At 40.4% G+C, this 21,732-nt stretch overlaps 1 protein-coding gene and 1 long non-coding RNA gene across 6 annotated transcripts in view; one reads left to right on the forward strand and one right to left on the reverse strand.

Annotated features, from left to right (window-relative positions):
• IMPG2 (interphotoreceptor matrix proteoglycan 2) overlaps window positions 1-8,300 on the forward strand; it is a 54,631-nt gene extending 46,331 nt beyond the window's left edge. For 2 of the 5 annotated variants that reach the window (XM_068180881.1, XM_068180879.1), the window contains 6 exons: window positions 405-624; window positions 1,823-2,033; window positions 3,715-3,903; window positions 4,091-4,289; window positions 5,192-5,271; window positions 6,151-8,299. In XM_068180881.1, coding sequence (XP_068036982.1) covers window positions 405-624; window positions 1,823-2,033; window positions 3,715-3,903; window positions 4,091-4,289; window positions 5,192-5,271; window positions 6,151-6,163 — 912 coding nt within the window. In that variant the 3' untranslated portion in view covers window positions 6,164-8,299. Of the gene's footprint in view, window positions 1-404; window positions 625-1,822; window positions 2,034-3,714; window positions 3,904-4,090; window positions 5,463-6,150 lie in introns of those variants that run through there. The other 3 variants (XR_010996192.1, XM_068180880.1, XM_068180877.1) reach the window with 3 other exon arrangements.
• A 99-nt stretch (window positions 8,301-8,399) lies between these two features.
• On the reverse strand, window positions 8,400-20,596 carry LOC137468824 (uncharacterized). Its single transcript, XR_010996194.1, has 2 exons — window positions 20,352-20,596; window positions 8,400-13,943 (listed from the first exon to the last, which is right to left on the reverse strand). It is a non-coding gene; the product is annotated as an uncharacterized lncRNA (long non-coding RNA).
• Between the last annotated feature and the right edge of the window lie 1,136 nt (window positions 20,597-21,732).

A 21,732-nucleotide genomic window follows, 5' to 3' on the forward strand; every position in this document is an offset into this window, starting at 1 on the left:
AACTGCCAAATTGGGAAATACCCCTCTTCTGAATGAAACAAGCATTCTCTTGTGAGAGATGAAGGAAGCAAAGCAGAGAGAGGGAAGGGGGACATGCTTGAGTGAAAAACCCTGTGAAATGGCAAGTATTCCAGGTACTTAGATCAAGGGAGAACACAATGTGTGTCCTGAGAACTGTGTTTCTGAATTGTAGATTTTTAGAAACTCCTTGCAAATTGCTATACTCTTAAGTACTGACTAAAATTTTCAGGCTCCTGGCAGGCTGCCAGCACAGACCTCAGCTGGGTAAAGATTAATGCCCTTGATTTGGATAAAATCATTGAGACTCTAATTGTCTGCTGCAGTAACAGTGCAACTGGCTCGAGCAAAGATTCAGCTTTTCTGTCATATCCCCTGTGTTGCAGCTGGTGCCCTACCTTCAGTCAAATCTGACGGGATTCCAGAATCTGGAAATCCTGAACTTCAGAAATGGCAGCATTGTGGTGAACAGTCGAATGAAATTTGCCAAACCTGTGCCTCGGAATGTCACCAACGCTGTGTACATGATCCTGGAAGATTTCTGCAACACTGCATATCACACCATGAACCTGGCCATCGATAAATACTCCCTGGATGTGGAATCGGGTAAGGCAACAGGGAAATGCAGTTTAAAGCAAGAGATAAAGAAAAATTTCTGGTTTAAGTGCTAAGGATCCCACAGCTCAGAGGCTGCCCAATGCTTTTCACAGGCTGGGCTTTAGAAAGACAGTCTTTCATAGAGTAAAAACAAACAAATGAAAATTTGCTCTGGGACTAAAGAAATGAATGTCAAAGTGGGACCCAGACAGAGAAAGCTGTATGGGATCCATATAGATTTATGGAGAAAAATTAATGCATAATGCCCCTGTATTTGGCCTGGAGAGTGGAGGAGCAGACAGCTCAGGGAGAACAGTGGTGCCTATCTCTCTTGTGCTTACTTTCATGTGTGGTTTGAACATACTCCATGTGGTTATTCCCACAGGTGGTAGCCAGTTTACCTGCCAGGTGGGCATCTGCACTGGTAACGGTTGCTGCCTCATGCCTGGGTTAAGGTCTTGGTTACACTAAAAAGTGACAAGCCCTCTTGCTTCACTTCTCTGATACAGGGAGAAGGTTGTTTTGGTTTTTTCCCCTGTCCAAGTTAGCCAGTAGTTTACCATATAAGCAACCCAGAAATCTCTCCTGTTTTAACGTTAGAGAAAAATAAGAGTGCTGACCTGTTGGCATATGGTAGCTGTTCTTCCCAGATAGGTCTCTTATAACGATGGTCTAATTAGCATGGCAAATGTTCTGATATTGATTGTTTAGCTGTATGCCAGCCTCTTAAGCCTAATACAAGTGAGATATCTTGAATGCTTCAAGCTTGTACTCCTTGCAGACAAATAGGCAAATCCCCTTACAGCAGATGGTGAGTGCCTGACATCCCACTGCCCTTCCCCATATGCTGCCTAGGTTTTCCAAAGCAAGAAATACTGGAGATCACCTGTGGTTTACTCATTTGTAAAAGAGAGTTCCAGCAGACAGAGAAAATATGAGGTGTTGTCTGTTCCAGTATGAAAACATCACTTCACACTTGCTTTTTGGACTGGTTTTTGGGTGGTCCTTGCCATGCCACTGGCATGTGCAGACAGGGGTATATTTGCTAGTGCTTATTCACCTTAGCAGAACCTTTTGTTACTCAGGAAATATGCAGAGTGGATTTTTGTGGATTATCAGGAAACCATTAGAGAATCTGACAGCCAGCACCCTGTCTCAGTTAAGGCTCTCCCCTTTCATTAATAGTTTATGCTCTGTGTATTTTCAGGTGAGCAAGCAGATCCCTGCAAGTTCCAGGCCTGCAATGAGTTCTCTGAATGCTTAGTAAATCGCTGGAGTGGGGAAGCTGAGTGTGTCTGCAATCCTGGCTATCTCAGCATCGATGGGCTGCCCTGCAACAGCATTTGTGATCTGCAGCCAAACTTCTGCCTGAATGACGGCAAGTGTGACATAAGCCCTGGGCAAGGGGCCATCTGTAGGTAGGTCACCCTGCTGCTGAAAGTTGTGCTTCCTGGATGAAAACTCCTATTGTCTCCTCTGTTGTAGTGTTCTGTAAGATTTGTCCAAAATTCTGTGCAATATTATGTAACAAGTGAGTAGATTGTAATTATCATTCATGTTGTGCTGCTCAGTGCAAGTCACAGTATTAACATTAGTTTTCCTATCTATATATCAAATGAGACAGTAACAAATTAATAGAACAGAAACATCAGAAAATAAAACTAACAAGGAATAGAGGTGTTAATGGAACACACTCGGTTGTTCAAATCACTTTTATTGGCCTTTGGGGACAGAATTTACCTCCAGAGGTTTCTCAAGTAGCAAAGTGTTTGATAGTGTCATGTCACCTATGAGAGGTTACTCCATAACAGAAATTTATATCTGAACATCACATTCATAGTGCATAAATACATTAAATATACTGCTGTTGGTCTGGAAAAAATATAAAAGTAAATTATTGTACATTTGGGAAAAATCAAGTGGGTTCATAAAAGGATGAAGAAACAGGCCCCAGATATTTGCTTAAAAAAAAGATACAGATGCATCTGAACAGGATTGCTGTATTTTGTAGGTAATCAAAAAGACTTTGTGCAAGATGCAGACAAGTTGGTGATTCCCCCTGACACGCCACTTTACTTTTTACTTTTCAAACAAGTAATAGTCTATTTTTAAAAATAAAATGTATCTATCAACAAAAATTAAGAAAACTACCACAAACAATAGTATTACTACTAGTAGTTATTTATGTTACTTAATGTGATTTTGTTTTTAAAGTTCACCTAGAACTTCTCTAAAGTCAATCATAGACTGCTAACAGTTAATAGAAGAAATAAAAATGGTTTTAAAACTTTAAAATTGGATATTATTACAGATGCATTATACATTTAAACATTTGTGTGATAGTGTTAATCAGAAGCAGGTAAGTCTCTGAAACCAAGCCTGTTCCAGTCCTACCTTTGCAGTGTTGATATGTCACATGCAAGGCTCAATCAGGGCAGGAGTTTTTCCTCAGTCTAAACACTTTCCAGTTTTAACACCTCACGGGATACTGTACATTTCATAAAGCACAGGTGTTTTCCACCACAAATGTGTTACCCTTTTGCTATTTTACCTATCTGCATTCAATTCTGTGATTGGGGTAGTTCATCCTGGAGAAGAGGAGGCTCCTGGGAGACCCTTTCTGTGGCCTTTCAATACTTAAAGGAGGCTTGAAAGAAAGGTGAGGACAAACTCTTTGTCAAGGTCTGTTGTGATAGGACAAGGTGTAATGGTTTTAAACTAAAAGAAGGTAGATTCAGACTAGATATAAGGAAGAAATATTTTACAGTGGCGGTGGTGAAACACTGGAACCGGTTATCCAGAGAGATGGTAGATGCCCCTGTACTGGATGGGGCTCTGAGCAATCTGATCTAGTTGAAGATGTCATGGTCCCCTCATTGCAGGGCACTAGATGACCATTAAAGGTTTCCTTCAACTCAAACTAATACTTGATTATCTACCAAAAAGTATGTACATAATAACAATAAAGAAAATTAGTGATTGGACAATGCAAAGACATTTATTGGGGTGACTTAACTGAGGGCACATCATAACAGGAACTTAAATACATTAACCAAAGCTTTTGCTGTTGTGTAATTTCCCTGTGTTTCTTTGTGGCAGGTGCCGTGTGGGAGAGAACTGGTGGTACAGAGGGGAGCACTGTGAGGAATATGTGTCTGAGCCACTGGTTGTGGGTATTGCAATTGCTTCTGTGGCAGGATTCCTTCTTGTGGCATCTGCTGTCATCTTCTTCTTGGCCAGGACCCTTCGAGACCAGTACACAAAGAGTGATACTGGGGACTCCCAGGGGTAGGTGACACCATCTAATATTTTAAAACACATCGGCTACAATGAGGATAATTCTGTCATAAGTCTTATACCACACAGTTTACAAGCAACAGGATGTGCAGGCACCTCCAAATGCCAGGCTTCCTTAGTCTATCTGCTGCCCTTCCAGGCTGCAGAGAAGCTCACAGTGTGTTTATTGCTCCCCCAGGCAGGGTGACAGCCTCTCGTCCATTGAGAATGCAGTTAAATACAACCCCATGTATGAAAGTGACACGACTGGCTACAGCCATTATTACCGGAGATATCCGCAGCTAACGTCCTACAGTTCCACCAGTGCAGAGACATCCACAGACTACAGCAGTGAAGAGATCAGGCACATTTATGAAAACAGTGAGCTTACTAAGGAGGTAAATGACCTTGTTTTCATAGGCATGGGAAAGATCATGGAAACAGTAAGCTTACTCCACACTTCTAACCTCAGAGGTGGGCCCGATCTTTCCCCAGTGTCTATGCTCCAGATAAACAGGTTGCATCTGCTGCAACTATTTAAAAGAAGACAGAAAAGCTTGCTTTCCCTGCTTGCTTTTAGAGAAGGTTATGGGTTTTTTCTGACATGTAATGAATTTCACATAATAAAGGATCTGACCCCTTAGGTAACTTCATGGGAGTTGGGGAGGTTGATGTATTACTTGACACACCTTTTAAAGCCAACTCTTTCATGTAAGAGTAGTTGCACAGTGAAAAATTGGTACATCCAGGTCTTTTCACAGGGTGCTTTTGTTTTGGGTGTTTTCTGATTGTTTTTAAAGTGTAAGTCTTTCTATAAGCTGCAAGTTAGATCACACCTTATTTCTTCCTGTATACACAGTATCCAAGGTTTACTCTAGATGACTAAAGAGAAGGGATTTACATCCCAGAACTAACCACAGATCCTTAAGCAACTGTGAGAGGTGTGAATCCAGTACGTAGCTGGTAGACTGACTGGTAGGCAAAGTGTCTCTGAAAGATAAACGGTTTTGTTAAAGCCTGTTGAAATGCTACACTCTGTTCAAACCCTGGTTTTGATTTAAAAGTGAAGTATTACTGAATTCAAATGAAGTGCTTCACTTATTGTTTATTTTCAATTAGAAACATTATAACAAAATAAATAAAATAGAGAAGAATTTTAGCATTGGAGTACCCAATTTCAAGCTCCACTCTTTGAAATAGCAACACATAGGAGTTTTATTTCCCAAAACCCAGAAATCAGTTATTTCAGTAGCATGCTGATTTCTATTATGTACTTACAATTCCATTTGTTGTATTCTAGGAAATTCAGGACAGAATTCGAATTATAGAGCTCTACGCTAAAGACCGCCAGTTTGCAGAGTTTGTTAGGCAGCATCAAATGTGAGTGAAATGTCTGGATAAGTAACTCTTTTGAGATTGTGTCCTCTGGCCTTTACATTACGGTATTATTTTTTAAGGTTCTAGAAATGCTGGGACACTAGAGGCTAAGATTTCAACATTATTTTTGAAGAGGTTCAACCCTTTTACAGTATTTAATAATCCCAGAAATCCCAGGGAAAAAAAAAACAAAACAGTGAAGGGGAATCCCAGAGTTAATGAGTGTCAGAGCTCTGACATCAATTGATGTCCTTGAAAGCACAGATAGAACCTTGTTAATTCTTCTGGTGTAATTCCCATTGCCCAGTGCTTTGTTTAAAACCAGAAATTTTAAAAAGCCCAAACAAAAATGCTCATTTTTCTTGAGTTCTCAAGATCTGGCAACTGACCAGCACCAGACAGATCATTGGTACAGTCCTGTCTGGTATGGTGGGCACCAGCTGTAACAGAAACTTTACAATTCCAAACAATTAATCAGTCTGAGCTGTGTGCTATGATGAAACTAAGCACAAGGAAAGTCCTCAAAGACTGAATTTTAGCATACACACTTGCATGAACTGTATTCCTGCTGTAGGAAGCAGAAAATCACAACTTGCTGGGTTACTTTGAACGATACTGTAATACAGTTCCTTGGCATCCTATCAAAAATGTATACAGTAGCAAAATCTCATGTTCCCAGATCTTCAGCAGTATTATTTTTTTTAATTGAAAAGAACAGCAGTTCCCATTTTTCCATGTCAGTCATTCATTTTTTCATCTTGAGAAGGATCAGCATCTAGATTTTCCACAGCTGGAAAGCAGTAAGGGCTGCCTTGTATAAGCCTTGAATCCAATGCTTGAAAGAAATGAACTTAACCACTGCTTTTCTGTTTTTCATTTTAGGAAGCTGCTTTAAGAAAACAAAGAAATTGATAGAATACACATGGGAGATAAATGCTACCTTGCTGCCCCAGCAACGGGCTCAGATGTAACTGCAAAGTTACTTATAGTCTTAACATTGCATGGATGAATACAGATATTTTCTAAATGAAAGGCTAAAATATACAGATGTCTGTTTATCTCAATTTCTTCTGGCTTTTCCATGTAAACTGACACTTTTAAGAGGCAATCAGAAGTGGCAGAGGTTATGAAAGTTCAATTTTCTTTAACTTCAAAATGGACATTGAAAGATTTTGTATACAAAAGGCAAAAAAAATCTCCTCAGATAAGACAAGATACACAACCAAAATAAAATGCACATAGAAAATCCCTACCTGGCATTTTATCCCCTCACTGGAGGTTCCAGTGGCAATTTTATGAGTATAAAACACTAGCAGAAGGAAATATTTGATTTGCAAAGGAATGAGTTGTAGGGGAGAACTGTTGTGCTAGAGTTATGTTAGCATTGCTTTAAAGCATTTGCAAAATTTTAAAGCAGACACAAACAAAACCTCACTGGAAAAGCTATTCTTCTGTACAGCTGCCTGATGTATATTTTGCCACCTGGCATTAGCAAAGCAGAGGATAGCACTGAGCCTGCGGCCCCCTGAGGGCTCTCCCTGGAAATCAGCATCACCACCACCTGTCAGTGACCCCACAGGGAGCCTTGGCCAGGCAGGACAGTGCTTCTGCGCCACACTACAGTGTCTTTAAAGCCGGGATGGGTGGTTCTCCAGCTCATTCTTGCAGACACACAAGCTGGGGCACAGAAGGGCTTCTATCATACAAATGTTCTGTGAAGCTTAAGTGATTAAATTGATTTTTACTTTTTTTTTGTATGTAGACATTTTGTTTCATATTTTGTAAGCTAATTGCATTATTTATTTGTTGTGTCTTTCCTTCCCAGCTTGTTTTCATAATGGATTTAGTTGTTGAAATAGAAAGATAACTAGTTTTAATAATTAAATACTATGCTGGCATTTGTGCCCATTTTTCATATCAATATTATATTTAGTGTTTACTCAGGGTTGTAAATTCAGTCAACTAATATTTGGAATTACTGAACTGGGCAATAGCCTGCCATGAGCTCCCTTTCAAAATCAGGTACTTAAGTCCATGCACATTTGGTAGATGTCAGCACTTTCCTGTAGGGAAGGGAAAAACTGAAATTATTCTTAGTTTACTGGAAATCAGCATAGAATTCCTTAAATAGAAAAAGCATTTTGAAATAGCTGAATTGAGAGGGGTACTTCCAAGTAAAGAAATGGAATTTTATCTTCAGGTTATGAAGAGAGTTCTGACTACATGTGTTGGGGCTCTGTTCAGTCACCCAAGGTCTCTTGTTTAAGTCATTAACACAGCTGTCAGGGTTAGGGCATCAAGTACGATCACATTAGCTTGTGCTAGCAAAGAAGGCCAAGTGATTTATTTCTACAACATCTGTAGCTCTCGGCCCACATGTGCCAACAGCCACCTGATACTTTCTAGAGTTAAGTGAGAGTGATTTAATGGATTGTGTTTAGACAGCTTAGCTAAACAACAGAATATTTCAATGCAATTTTTCTATGTGTCCTGGAGAACCTCACTGGATCACTTGTGTAGTACCTTCTTGCCTTGAGTGGCAGGGGATGGGTATCAGAGCCACACATCTGTCAAAGAAATGCTTATATAAACCACTGAAACCCAAATAATGCCAGACAGCAGGAAATATTATGGTGCTGCTGAACATTGTGACCAGATGTTATGAGACAGAGGCCCCGTTCTACTGGCTGGCCCACGGGCTGTCAGAGCAGCTGGTCCAGAGTTTGTGAGGCACAGCCCACTCCTCGTGGCACTGCAGCAGCACGGCTGAGCCATCCCCTAACACTGGGGCCTGTGATCAGAGCAGAGAATTGCTGGGCTCAGGGTGGGAAGCAGCCTGGGACTTGTTTCTGTGCAGCTCAGCTGCCAGCCCTGGGAGATTTGGTGCTGCTCCTGCTGGGTGCAGCAGTGGATGGCAGCTGGGATCACAGAGGTTTTCAAGGTATTCTGCTGTGCACAAGCTGAGAGGAGGCTTGGTTACACTTAGTGTGAGGTGTTTCAGTGAATATAACAGTGATATTTTCTTTGTGTGTGTGTATACATATGAACATGATGGTATGTTTTCACTACAATAAAAATTTATTTCCAAAATATTTTTTCTATAACATTCATGTAGAGACTACAGGTTTGACATGGAGAAGGTGTCTTAGCCATGAGCATTTATGTGTGTGTAGGATCAGAAAATTGTTGTAACAGAGTTGGCTAAGCTGTTAAACTCTTTTGCTAACAAAAGTGCCAAATATAGTTCATTAACACTTGCAAAATGATAGACTGAAAATTCGTGCTGTAAAGCACGTACCTGGGTGCTTTGCTTTCAGTTAAACTCTTTTGAACATGTTTCATCCCTAATCAAAAAGCCAAGAACTTAATGAATGATTGACTTTCTTTGATACTTTCCCAATCCAAGGCAAAGATAAAGAACTCCAAATATCCTAATAAAACAAAAAAATCCCAAACCCCCAAAACAAAAAAAAAGCCAACCACCACCCAACCAGCTCTGTGTACAAATCTCAGTCTATTATTAGTTAGCATGCTCTTTTTTACTTGATAGAAGTAAAAAGTGCAGGTTTGAATGACTTGGCTTAATTTAAGAGCATGGGAAAAAAGCAGGTACTGTTTACTAAATACTGACAGGTCTATCAGCATCTGTGGCTCCCCTCAAGACTGGAAACAGAGATGAAAATCAGGTCCCCCAGGATGCTACCAGCTGGGTAGAGGGTCTCTACCCTCTGCAGAGGGTCTCAAACACACAGCAGCTCAGGCTGGATCTCTCAAGGCCTCATTTTTAAACCTCAAGACATCAATCCACAGTGGCAGAATTCTACCAGGGCCAGAAATTCTAACACAAAACAAGTGTTCAGGGCTGCAAAACTATCAACCTTTCAGGCAGAATTGTGTGCTTGTCTTGTATTTGTTTTTTTGCAGAGCACAGAGCCTTGCCCAGAAAGAAGCTAAAAGATACCAAGTAACTGAGTCTCCATTCCAGGAAGCCCCAGACTGTGCACTTCATGTATTGCTGGATAACAGTTTAGTTCCAGAAAACAGGCTTTTTCAGGTTCTCAGAGACAGCTGAAACTACAAATTTCTCCTATCTCCTCCAAACCAAGGAAGTGCATGAATAAACTTTTTAGGTTTTAAAACTTAGAGCTTAAATGTTAGAATGAAAAAAGCCTTTGATAATCAAGACTTTAATTCACATTTCTCATCAGGCCTGCTGGAATTGGTCCTTATTCTGAAGGGCTGCAGGAGTATGACAGGACTTTGAATCTTCTGGCACATGGATTCTGTGAAGAGAGCCATGCAAAGGTGCTGGAGCTCCAGCATAGGCTCAGTCATCTCATCCTATAAAACACAAACCAAAATTATTCACCAATACCAAGTTATTTGCCTATCTGTAAGCATTGTAGGACAGACACAGACTGACTCTATACAGCATAGGAAATAGGTCAGGGCATTGTTACTGTTTTAAATATCAGTAAAAAACTCACAGGGCTTTAGTGGCGCTTGGTTTATTTGAAGAATGCTGCAACACCAGTAGCATTTCTGTCTTGTCCTTCCACTACTTGATCCAGTTTGGGAACAGATGCATCATCTCCTACATAACATTGATTAATTTGCTTTGGTTTTTGCAACTGGAAAAAAATTCCAAAGCTATTCCTGTGCCAGGATTTTTTTTCATTTGTCAGACCAAGTGGGAAAGTTTTGGTTTTGCCATATTTATCACTAATTAGCTCTCCTATTCCAGATTATTAATGACCCCCAGGAATTTTTGTTGAGTTCCTGTCCTCTTGGACTCTTGTTTATGTTGCTACTCACCCTCCTTGATGGGTCACCCACCACACTGAGCAGTGCAGGCAGCTCTGCTTGGGGGATGGCAGCAGGTTGCAGGACTGAAATATCATCTTGCCTGAGTTGCTACAGCTGTTCTGAGCCTGTGCTTTTAGTTTTCCTGTGTTTCCAGTTAAACACAAAAGTAGATTTCAACTCTTTGTTATTTCAGGATGAGAAATACCCTCAATACTAGAATTTTGTGAGACAGGTGCCAATTCATATTTTTTAAAAATCAATTCTACCATCAGCATATCGAAGGACTTTGTTTCTGTACTAAATGTATAAGTTGGAGTAAACTACACTTAAAGCCTGACCTTTTAGAAGGGGATACTGCCCCCAGTTCTTATTTATACAGCTAAACCAACAAAATATACTATGTGTCTTGAATTATTGGAGGTTTAAATGTTGTTCAAATGTCTATTAAGCACAAATTAGAGTTGATGTTAATTAGGCTTGCGGTTGCATCTCCACAGCTGATTGCCAGATGGGGAAACCATGCCTTTCTGGAAAGGCTGACATAGCTTGAACAGCAATGAAAATGGGAGCAATAAAGGATATGGCTACACATCAAAACTTTATGTCGTAGCACAGGCATGTGGCTGGATAAAAGAGAGCAAGTGAAGAGGTAGATTTTCAGAGGTGAGCTTACAAGCAATCTGAAGTGTGAAAGATTTCCATCTACTCATGGGAGACAGCTATGAGGAAATTCACTCAGCCCCACCCAAAGAAGATTACACAGGGATTACATGATCTCTTGTCTCAGTAAGGGAGAGGGATGCAGAACACTTCCAGCAGCAGCACAGGACTCATTTCCTGCTGTGACCTACAGGTAACTGACTGCAGTTAACTGTTTGTAGATCACATCGTCTGCTCAGTAAGGCAGTGTCTTTTCTTCCCATCCCTTGTTTCCCATGGAAAGATCAGAATGTTTTGATCCAAAATAATGCTTTATACAGTCCTCCAATAAGCCAGAGACTGCTGCACAGCTTTTTTTTTTTTCTTTTTGTCCTTTGTTATTTATTATTTAAAGTTTTTATTAAAAAATTAAAACAATCAGAAACAACAACAACCATGACAACAAAAATCAACAAAATCTTCCCACACTTATCTTTTAGTGTTTGCTTTTTACCTGCTCCCCTTAGGTATGGAGGCAAACACACAGCCATGGTGGGAAGGCAGTGTGGTCTACAGATCTCTTCCATATGGAATTCTCACTTTTCTCTTCTTCCCACCACAGCAGCATTTATAAAGTCAGCATGTGAATATCTGTTAAAAAAACCCATCACGTTTAAAAAACGATCCCACACTGGAATGTCCTCCCAAGGCTGGCAGGGAATGTGAATGGGAGCCTCATAAACATTGAGACTGACCCTTAAACCTTCAGAATTATGCAGATAACTCCTGATGGGACATGCCTAATGCAACACTGATTACACCAAGGTAACAAAAGCAAAAGCAGTGGATATGTGACTGGAGAGTAAGGTGCATGTTAAATGCTTTGGGGTTATCTCTAAGAACATTGCCACCGTGGATATTTTTCAAAGAGCAAAACACAAGAGCTTTTCACTTATCTGCCAAGAAAAGGAAGGAAAAAGAAGGTCCTGGTAAGATGTTGAAATCACAGAACTAGTCCACAGTTTGCAGGCAGACCAAACCAGTCTCTAAAATGGAATAATTTAGCCTGTAAAGATGGAATAAAGTCATGTCAGGAAAAACAAAGTAAACAAAGAGGTTATATTTTAAAAGTTTTTTCCTATATAAGAAAGAGGAGAAATACCCCACAGTCATTATGATTTGATAAACTTTCAAGTCAAGTCAAGCTTTTATGTTTGCTTTACAAAGGAGAGGGCAGAACTCTGAGCATTTTGCCCAGTCAGGCCCTCTGCAACCTGCTCTGCACCCAGAGATAAGCAGGAAGGAAGGATTAAGTTGGCTGTGTGCATCTATTCTTGGAGGTTACATGGAAAATTTTACTTCTGAAATATTAGTGAGGGATGTGCACGACCCAGTAGAGCAGAGGTTCTGCAGCTTCACTGCTCAGCACCTATTCAAGAGCTGTCTTGTATCAAGTACTCTCAGCTGCCTGTGAACAAACTTGTGAACTGTGCACTGTTCCTCTTCAGATGGAGCACTGCAGCACACCTTGTCATGATATAAAAACCTGATTAGCTGTGATGACCAGTATGTTTCAGAATAAATTAACAAAACTTCCCGCTCTTTAATTACTTGTGTGCAAAAACAAGGTGATTTTATAACATGAGAAACTTGGTCATGGGGGGGAAACCCCACAAGATAATGCAACAAAAATAGGAGAACTGTTCAGCCCTGTAATATAGAAAACCAAAGATGAGAATTCTCCAACACTCATGTGAACCTCTCATGAACATTTATTAAACCAGCTCTAGTTAATTAAGCCTCCTGACATTACAATGGTTGTGCCTTGTCCCCGTTCTACTCTGGGAAATGGGAAACCTCAATTTAGCAAAGATCAGTCATCAAACAGAGATGCATTCAGGGACCAAATTTGAAAATCAGAAGTATTCATCCAGCTTTAAATGAAAGATAATGCTAAATCCCTCAGAAAATTAATGCTGAAAAACAGAACTGGTACAGCAAAATGCCATTACTTACTCTGTCTTTTGCTGCATTTTATAAGGCCATCAGGTGTCTCACACATCTGGGATTATTTGATCATTTCAGGACATCTGCTGATCTCCAGTATGCTTGCCTCAAAATCCTGCCACTCTGAGCTTTCTTCCCTTTAGGTAGTATCATATAGCTTCAGCTTTGAAAGGCCAAATCAAAATTTGGTTCAAATTAAAGAAGCAGCCCAGCCCAGTAGCAACAGCAATACTAACTACTCTACATCCATATCAATTGGATCCCACTTCGGAGTGCTTTTGACGCTGGGAGGAAGGAGCAAAAGATGGGGAGAAAAACAGAGAAAAGACAAAGCTACAGTCTGAGTCTGCAACAACAGCTGAGATACAAGTCTATGTGAAACTGTAGAAATGGAAAGAAGTCTCATCCACCTGTACTTATAGGGTCTTTCTAAGAGCAGGACAAAGAACTGATATCAGCCTACTCTACTTAAAACGTTTTTGGTTTATTCCAACTGATTAAATCTCATTTGCCGCTGCCTTCAAAATACCTTATGGACAAACAGGGTTCTCCTGAGTATCAGCAAGAAGACCAAAGCAACTGCAGTCTACCAAGCTCAGTAAAGTTGCCATAAAATATGCAGACCACAAACAGTTGATTTCATACTAAGAGGGAAGACTGCTAGCTTAGCTTGGGTCCAGGGCACTTTATCTAAAGATCCCATGGAGGGTAGCACAGACTGAAGTTCAGTGAAGGCTGATTTGCCCTCTTGGGTAAGCTATTCTACATGGACTATAAGGTTCCTCAGGTTGCTGCCAGACTAGGGGACCTCACAGAACACACAAGTGATGGTTTGATCAGTGTTGATCTGCTGCCTTGATCAGCAACTGAGCTCTGGAAAAGCAGGTTGGCTGCAGCTGGTAATTGCTGGCCTGGAAAGAATAATCCCATGGGGCAGCCCTCATCATTTCACCTGCACTGATGGCTGCTCTGTCCTCTGTCCTCTCAGCAAGACCCCTATCCACACCCACCCATGGGGAGGGAGGCCAAGATCCCTGCCCAGTGATGACCAGGCAGTTCAGTTTGGCCACAAAGGGGTGTCCTGGCTTTGGTGGGTGCTCACATCTGGCACACACAGTGCTGTACTGGTTCTCCAAATGGCACAGGCTGGAAGGATGCTGGGTACTGCTCACTGCCAAGGGTGGAAACACTGCAGCTGCCAAACAGACATTTTCCAGTGTCTCCTGAACAGACAGAACCACAGACAAAAGTGTTCTCTGGTTTCAGGGTCTGACAGTTCACCTCATAGCTTATTATGGAAAGTGGTTTCATGACTGACTCCTCTACAGAAGACATCAAGTACTGGTACAGCCTTTACTCCTTAAAGGAAGACTGAATAAATGCAATCCTATTCCCACTGTCAGCATAAGGTTTGACACTTTATTTGCTTTGAAATTATTTCTTTAAATCATGCTGGAAATCTTATGCCTATCACTTTTAAAAAGCAACCTGTTAACTTAGATATTAAAACATTACTGAGAAATCTGCCACAAGGTGTTTCTAGAGGCACTGTGTTGTAGTCAGGGTGCTTCCTGCATAAAGTTTGCTGTAAGTAAGCGTCCATCACCCTGGACACTTACTAGGCTGAAGAGAATCCAGCCATTGAACAAACCCCTAAGTGTTGTCCCAGAACTGATCATGACCCAGTCTTGAAAAATTCTGATCTAGGTAAATTCCTTCAACACTAATCCTGTGCTTTACACCTCCCTCCAAAACTGCCATCTACCCTACTGTGTGGGTAGATTTTTAAGGTCCAATCTTCAATTTTATCTTCAATAAGCTCTGCTCCTAGAACCTCAGAACAGTCTCATCCCAGTCTAGTAGGTCCTTGCCAGCAGTGACAGTAAGCACCATTGCTCACAATAAAACACTTTTTGGTAGCAATAATTAGCTAGTATCCACCCGAACACATATCACTTCCCAAGTTATCACACTTATCTGCAGTTTGCCTCTGCTGAGGCTGCTGGTGACAGTCCATATCTACTGGAGACTGCAATGATATGACCATCTCATTTCACATAAGCCACCAAATCACTATCTGAGGACAACTGATTTTTCTAGTTGGCACTGAGTCTCAGGAGCACTCACATAAAACCCCATGTACTCTAAATTACACTTCATCTGAACACTACCCACATAAATAAGTATGATTGTTAATAAAAGGGAGATGTCAGCACTAAAAGGTGTTGACAATTATTTTAGGAATAATGAATACTTTGGGGATTAACAGTAGCATATGGTAGCTTTCACCTCCAATTTACTGGTACAAATCCAGCTAGAGCAGCATGGATAAAAACCTTTACCATCTGGTGACTTATTACTTTATGGAAAATAAACAGGTGTTTATATCTCACACACACAGAATCCACCACCATAACTGGAAGTCTTGTTGGCTTTCTCAGTAGACTGATCAGAGAGGGGTAGAACACTCTTCTCCTCCCCCAGTATAACCTGCCTATTTACCTGAGAAGTGAGGACAGCTGAATGCCAAATAACACTACCGACCCAATATCAGAAATTAAAATATGACCATATTTTAGTCCCTTTTTTAGGGAACAGGACGATTTATGGTTTTCAACCCAAAATCTCATCTACTTCTTTCCTCCATCACAACCCCCCAAAACAGTAGGTGTAATAGTCTCCTTTTCTGAAAGCTTTATCTAGCTTCTTAAATCATTGCTGCTATAGCAGTGCTACTTTACAATGATTCACATTTAGCAGCTCTCATATCACCCATAAAAAGGAAGCCGGACGCAATCAGCTTCCATTCCTCCGTGAGTTCTTTTGAACATTATGCTTTTTTATTCAAGAGTACCATCCAAGTTTGAGTTATCTGCTTTGTTTATAAATTTGCTCTCTCAGGCTCCAATTTCTCCCTATGAGTTAGAAAGCTTTTTTCCTAAAAGAAATATTATCTTTAATATTGCAGGAAACATGAAAGCAGTTACTATCAGTTTTAAAATTAATAACAACAGGTACATAAATGTCCTCTGAATTTCCTGCTAATTTATCACTTGGAAATGTGGAAATCACTTTATATATAGCAGAAGTTACTAGCTGTTTAATATATCTAATCTTTCGTAGTGGCATACAGGAGCTTCTCTGAATAAATTGAAACTGGGATAGTCAGAAGATAATTTGCTCGCCTTTTTTAAAGCTCTATTTTTATCCCAGAGTAAGTGGTGTGTTTTTCACTAGGGCTGAATGCAGCTACTTTCACATCCTGTAAGGACCAGGAACACAAATTGCATCAGAGAAATCTCTTAAGTTTCTTTGCAAATCTGCACCTGTTGTTTTGTAGCCTCTTAATGAAAAAAAACTACGCAATAAGTGTTCTTATTTCATTACCCCATGTACACTTTAAACCCTACTGATCAAAGGCATGACAATGCAAACTAGAGACTTTCTATTCTTGCTCCTTTGCCTGTTTTATCAGGATGATTAACACATGCCAAGTGAGACAAAGCTAGAAGTAACTAAAAGGGATTGAGATCTGCCAGAAACACCATCTTACAAATCATATTATGTGTTTTCATACTCCAGTCACACCAGCTCCCTGCTCTGACCACCTGTGTCTGGATACACTGTCTGGCAGGGCTCCCCAGGGAACATTTTCATGCATCTGCTAAAATTTTCCAGGTATCTTTGGGCTTTTATCCTTACTCTGAGAAAAATAATATTAAAAAAGCGCATAAATTACTACTTAGTCATCAACTATTTGGAGCTAAAAGTAGCCCTGCACAACAGAGAACAGTCTGCATTACTTCAAAGTGACCAAGCTCCAGGCTGTAATTTAAACACGGTGTGCACCTCGGTCTGTAATGACTTCTCCTTTCCAGCTCTAGCATGCTATTAACTATTCAGCTGCTGAACCACAGTGGAATTCCTGGCTGAATGAATGTGCAAAGTTTCAAGGGGTGCTCTTCTATAAATGAAGTGCAGTGCATGAAGAGTTACTCAAGAATTTCAAGGACAAGAAAGTGCAAGGGCCCAGATGCCTGCCATATCTGCATGGCCTGCTCAAAAGACAACGCAGTTTAGGATATTCTTGACACTTATCCATTTAAGATTTCAATCCACAGCCTTTGTCCTTCAGATTCTTCCATGTATTTGTGGCACAGACAGTGAAAGACTGCTTAATTTGAGCCTTGCTTTCAGATAGTCCTGACAAATTTCCTGTCTCATTGAAACAAATGGCTTCTTTAAGGCTCTCTGTCAGCTGGTGCACTGCTCTAGCAAGTTTTCCAAGTGAAAAACAACATAAATACAAAGCCAGAACCAAAAAGCAACTATTTGACACAGGTTTAAATACAATTACAAGCTGGCTGAAACTAGATGGAGTCCTAGAAAAGAGATAAAGGGACAAAGTTTGCTTTTCAATGGACCACAAAACTTCAACATAAGCTTGTGCTGTTCTAACAAAAGGTAAACCAGAAGGACAGGGGGTACCAGAGACTCGCTGTCATCCCCACAAAACCAGCTCAAACCAGAGTGCAGTGGCAAACCAGGTATCTTATTAGATGCTGTGTAAAACCAGAGCAAAGATCCCAAGAGGTTTGGTAAGTGTCCTATTCCCAAAGTCTAAGCTAGCAGTGGCTTCCCACAATTTGCAGCTCCTCTGGGACCATGCTTTCCAAAAGCCAGAGCAATGCTCTGAAAATCCACCAAGAATTCATGATTGGTGCATCTGCACATTGTAAAGACCCCTGCAGTAAACTCTCAGAAGCCTTGTGGACCATGTTGGAGCATACATCATCATAACCATGGATGCAGTAACATTCTTCTGGGTGAGCCTCAACTCAGAGTGCACACCTTGGTGCTAGTCACTTTTGGATTTACATTGGCAGTAATACGCAAGGAAAACTGCCTCTAACTGTGTAATCAGCAAGCTTCCTCACCATCAAAGCATGACTCAGCCTGTGGAACTACCCTGCTATGCCATTTTAACTCTTTTAGCTCAGTCTCCAAGTGCAGAAGGGGAACAAGTAAATAAGTAAAATAAAATATCAAATGCAGATTTTTTTTTTAAATGACATGATCCTAGTGCAGCAGACTTCAGTGTTATTAGATGTACCGGAAAACACTCAGAGAAAAAAGGGGTGTGTGCCAAGACTATATTCTCTATTTCTCACCATTTTCCACACACCAGTTTCTCTTTCAGTTTCTGACTTTTTGCTCCTTTAATTTTCTCAATTTCTCCCACTTGTTAGCTGCATTTCTTATAGTATGGGTATAATCTAGTATAATATTTAATTTTCTTTTGTCATAAAGTGGGACTTGAAGGAGTGTTGCACACTCAATGGCAGCTGATTTTCTCATGTGCTATCTCAGGTGTCTCAGCTTGAAACAATACATTGTGTCCCCTAATATTCAGTTGCCTTTCCTTGATGAGATTGTTATGCCCCAATATTGTTATTATCATGAGCTAATAATTGAAAATAAGGACTAAAATGTGTCTGTCTTGCTATTCACCTGTAATAAAAGAAGCTGTCTGAGACTGGAGGACTTAGCATACAAAGGCATTTAACAAGATCTTGTGACCTGACAATGAACTTAAAAGAACTGGACAACAAATGAGAAGTACTCAGGCATTTAAACACACAGTGGTTCTGTAGGGGTTGCTTGGATTCTGGATTCACTTCTATTTGGAGTCCTCAAACCTAAATACTATTTCCCCCAGCTTTCTAAAATGGGACACCTTAGCTTCACTTCCAAGAGAGAAATGCAATGGTCATCCTTGAAGGCATCTGTCAGCAATACTTTTCAGCATGAGCATGTATGTGGACTTCATCCTGGTCCTCATCTACGCCCCTGACTGAGCTGACCACACCAAACTGACATACTACTTCAGCCATCACCACCTCTCCTCATCTGCTTTTGACAATTCTGCTTTACATTCTGTACATGGCTCCTGTGATGTAGATGAGCCTCAGGGTACAGAAACACTTACATGAGACTGGGTTTACTTAGCATAAAAATCAGCATATCTGTGTAATACCCATTAAAAAATCATAACTTTGTAAACACCCAGAGCTACCCCAGCCATCAAGTTTGCACTGTCCTCTGTTCTCTGAAACAAAGATGGAAACCAGCACCAAAGGGAACAGAGCTCTTGAAAGTTAATGCATGCACATTCTGCTAGAAGTTTTCTCAATGATTCACATTCTTAACTTTGTTAGATCCTACGGGGGTTTCTTCCCTCTAAAACTGTGCCTACTTACACTACTCAAATGTGAATTTCACAAGCTGTTCACAAAGAAAATAGGTTGTGATCCATCTTTTATCAACTCCTGGATTCTGACCTGAGTTTCACTTTTTTTTTTTCCCCCAGACATTCTGTAATGGTTTTAAATACAGTGTGGTCAAAAACAATCTTGGATTCTTCCTCTGTAAAGATATCATACTTGTGACACTGACCACAGCTTTTTGTGTGTGTGTCTCATCTCCAGCCTGTGCCTGCTATTTCTTTCTTTGTATTACCTTAGAATCTTATCTCTCTCTGACCTGATAATTTTTCTTTCAGCCCCATCACCATTGGCCTTTCTATACTCACCACATTTACTCAGAGCTATTCAGTGTAGCGCTATTTTTATAGTTACCCTAAGCAGTAGCTTCGATTTCACTTCCTTCACTGATCAGTCATCCTCATAAGCCTGGGAGCTCTACCAGGACTCATCCCCTGCCTCCAGGAGCACACTTACCTTGTCTTACACTGTACTGCTTCACTGTGCTGCCATCCATCCCATTTAGTGCCACCACCCTTTGCTGTCCCACTCTCTGTACTACCTCCAATAAAAAACTCTTTCCACAGCTGTCTGTGGAGATTTCCCTGTCTTAGTTTTTGAAACACTTTTAATGATTGGGGTGTCTGGGGTGATTTCCCACCCCAATCCCACAGACATGCTTTCCCAGTAGGATGTCTACTCAACAGATGTATCCAATGAATGCTGCCAATTTAAAAAATCCCACCGACCCAAACTTACAAAACTAAGAAAAGGAAATTTAACTTCCTTTTAATAACACAGAGAAGAGGATCCCATTTCCAGTTTTTTATATAGTTATAAACCCACTGTGCTCATATTCTGAAATTATATCTGGCCTTGTACATTTAGTTTACAGAAACACATTCAGTTTCCTCTGCTCTGGGCCACATTCCTCACTGTCAAACAGTTTCTATGTTGCTCTGGACAAGCTGCTAAGTTACTAAATATCTGGAAATCTGGAGCACTTCTTCCTCTTCATTAGAACCAAGAGAAGTACTCTGCTTTCTCAGGTTAATGGTAGGCCAAATGATACTTATCTGTATGCCTTTTCCTCAATCTATTAATTGTTCTCCTTTATTAATTAGACAATGATTATATTAGTGCATCATTTGGGTGCTGAAGGGGTCCATTAAGCATTTGAGGAAAGTTCACACATAAGCTGTACGAATGAATTTTGGTAAAAGAGCAAAACTAAAACCCAACACAAAAAGTCATTAAATCTGGCCAAAAATAACCTGAAAAGCAAAGCAGTGAAACACCCCAGCCCGTTATAGTGCAGGACACATAAAGATTCATGAAAGATTGTATAACCTATTAAACATGTATTACCTCTCCTCCAAATTACATGTAGAAAATTCTCTACATTTACATGGTTCTACTCGTGTCTCACTAACCACAGAGTCAGGGTCTTTGCAAGCTGTTAACTGACATAAGGAGTAACAGTTGTCTTAAATTAAAATTACATGCTGAACTAGCAGCACCAGGGCTCATTAGAAAGAATGAAGATGAAAACCTGGCCAAACTTCTCTTCAGTTTTCATTTATCCTTTAAGGACAATCAGGAGAGCAGATGGTCTATCATTCCTGCACAGCTTCTGAGTAAAGAAAGCTGATCCATTTATTTAATAGTCTTACCTCCTGTCGGTCCTATCTTTGGCAAATGGCATAGTGCAAGCTTTCCCCTTACTACAAGACTTCTTTCCTGACAGGCTTGGAAAAATTTAAGCTTTCCTGTCAGTCAGATGAGTCCCTTTATCCCATTTGGCAAAAAACCAGCAAGTCTGTAAAAATAGTCTGCCGTCTGACTAAGCAATTGAGAGACTGTAGGGCATGCTGGAATGCAACCAACCTGAATGCTAGTTAATCAGCTGATGCCTTTCCAGCAACACCTTCTGGCTGCTCATAAAGCATAAGAGACCTCTCTCAATAGTGCATTTAAAAGAACATATCTAAAGTGGGCATTTGCTTTGTCTTCTTTGGTGTGAGGATGTGTGAAGCTCTACTACAGCTTCCTGATTTTAAAGGTTTGTTAACTTGAGCCTTTCTCATGAGATCTCTCTAGAAAGTCTCATGCTATTTTCTTTTCACCTTTTGAGCTTTGGGACAAAAGGGGAAGATAAGAGACTCAAACCCAAACATAGTTCAGAAGGCCTTAGTTCAGAAGACTACTACACAAAGGCAGTTTGATGTAGTGCATACCAGTTTGGCAGACAGGAATGACCACTGTTGACTATTAGGAAGGCAGCAGACAAACGTGTATCAATCTTTGTGAAAGTGAAGTATTTCATAGTACTCTGACAGTATCAAGAGTATTTTGGTATTATTGACAGAATTTTTTTCCATCTAAAATAAATTAAACTCTCTCCATTCAGACCGATCACTAACACGAGCTACAAAGAGTCAATAAAGTAATTGAAGTGAGAGACTCCTCCTTCCTCTCAGTATCTACCTCACCAGCTTAGTCTCCTGAACAGGATAAACTTGAATAAAGAAGTAAAATGAAATGACTTGCTGACATCTATCTATTCTATTATTTCAGGCTGAATAATAAATTGTGATGGCTTCAAAGAAATAGAATTATTCTACAGCTACCAAATTAATTAATAATAACACCTGAGAAAATTTTGAGGCATGTATACAGGCTCTGCCTCGCTATCTGAACTTCACATTTTGGATCACAGGGAAACACTCACCTGCCTTTCCAACACTGC

The sequence above is a fragment of the Anomalospiza imberbis genome, chromosome 2, assembly GCF_031753505.1.
Source record: "Anomalospiza imberbis isolate Cuckoo-Finch-1a 21T00152 chromosome 2, ASM3175350v1, whole genome shotgun sequence".
Lineage (NCBI taxonomy): Eukaryota > Metazoa > Chordata > Aves > Passeriformes > Viduidae > Anomalospiza > Anomalospiza imberbis.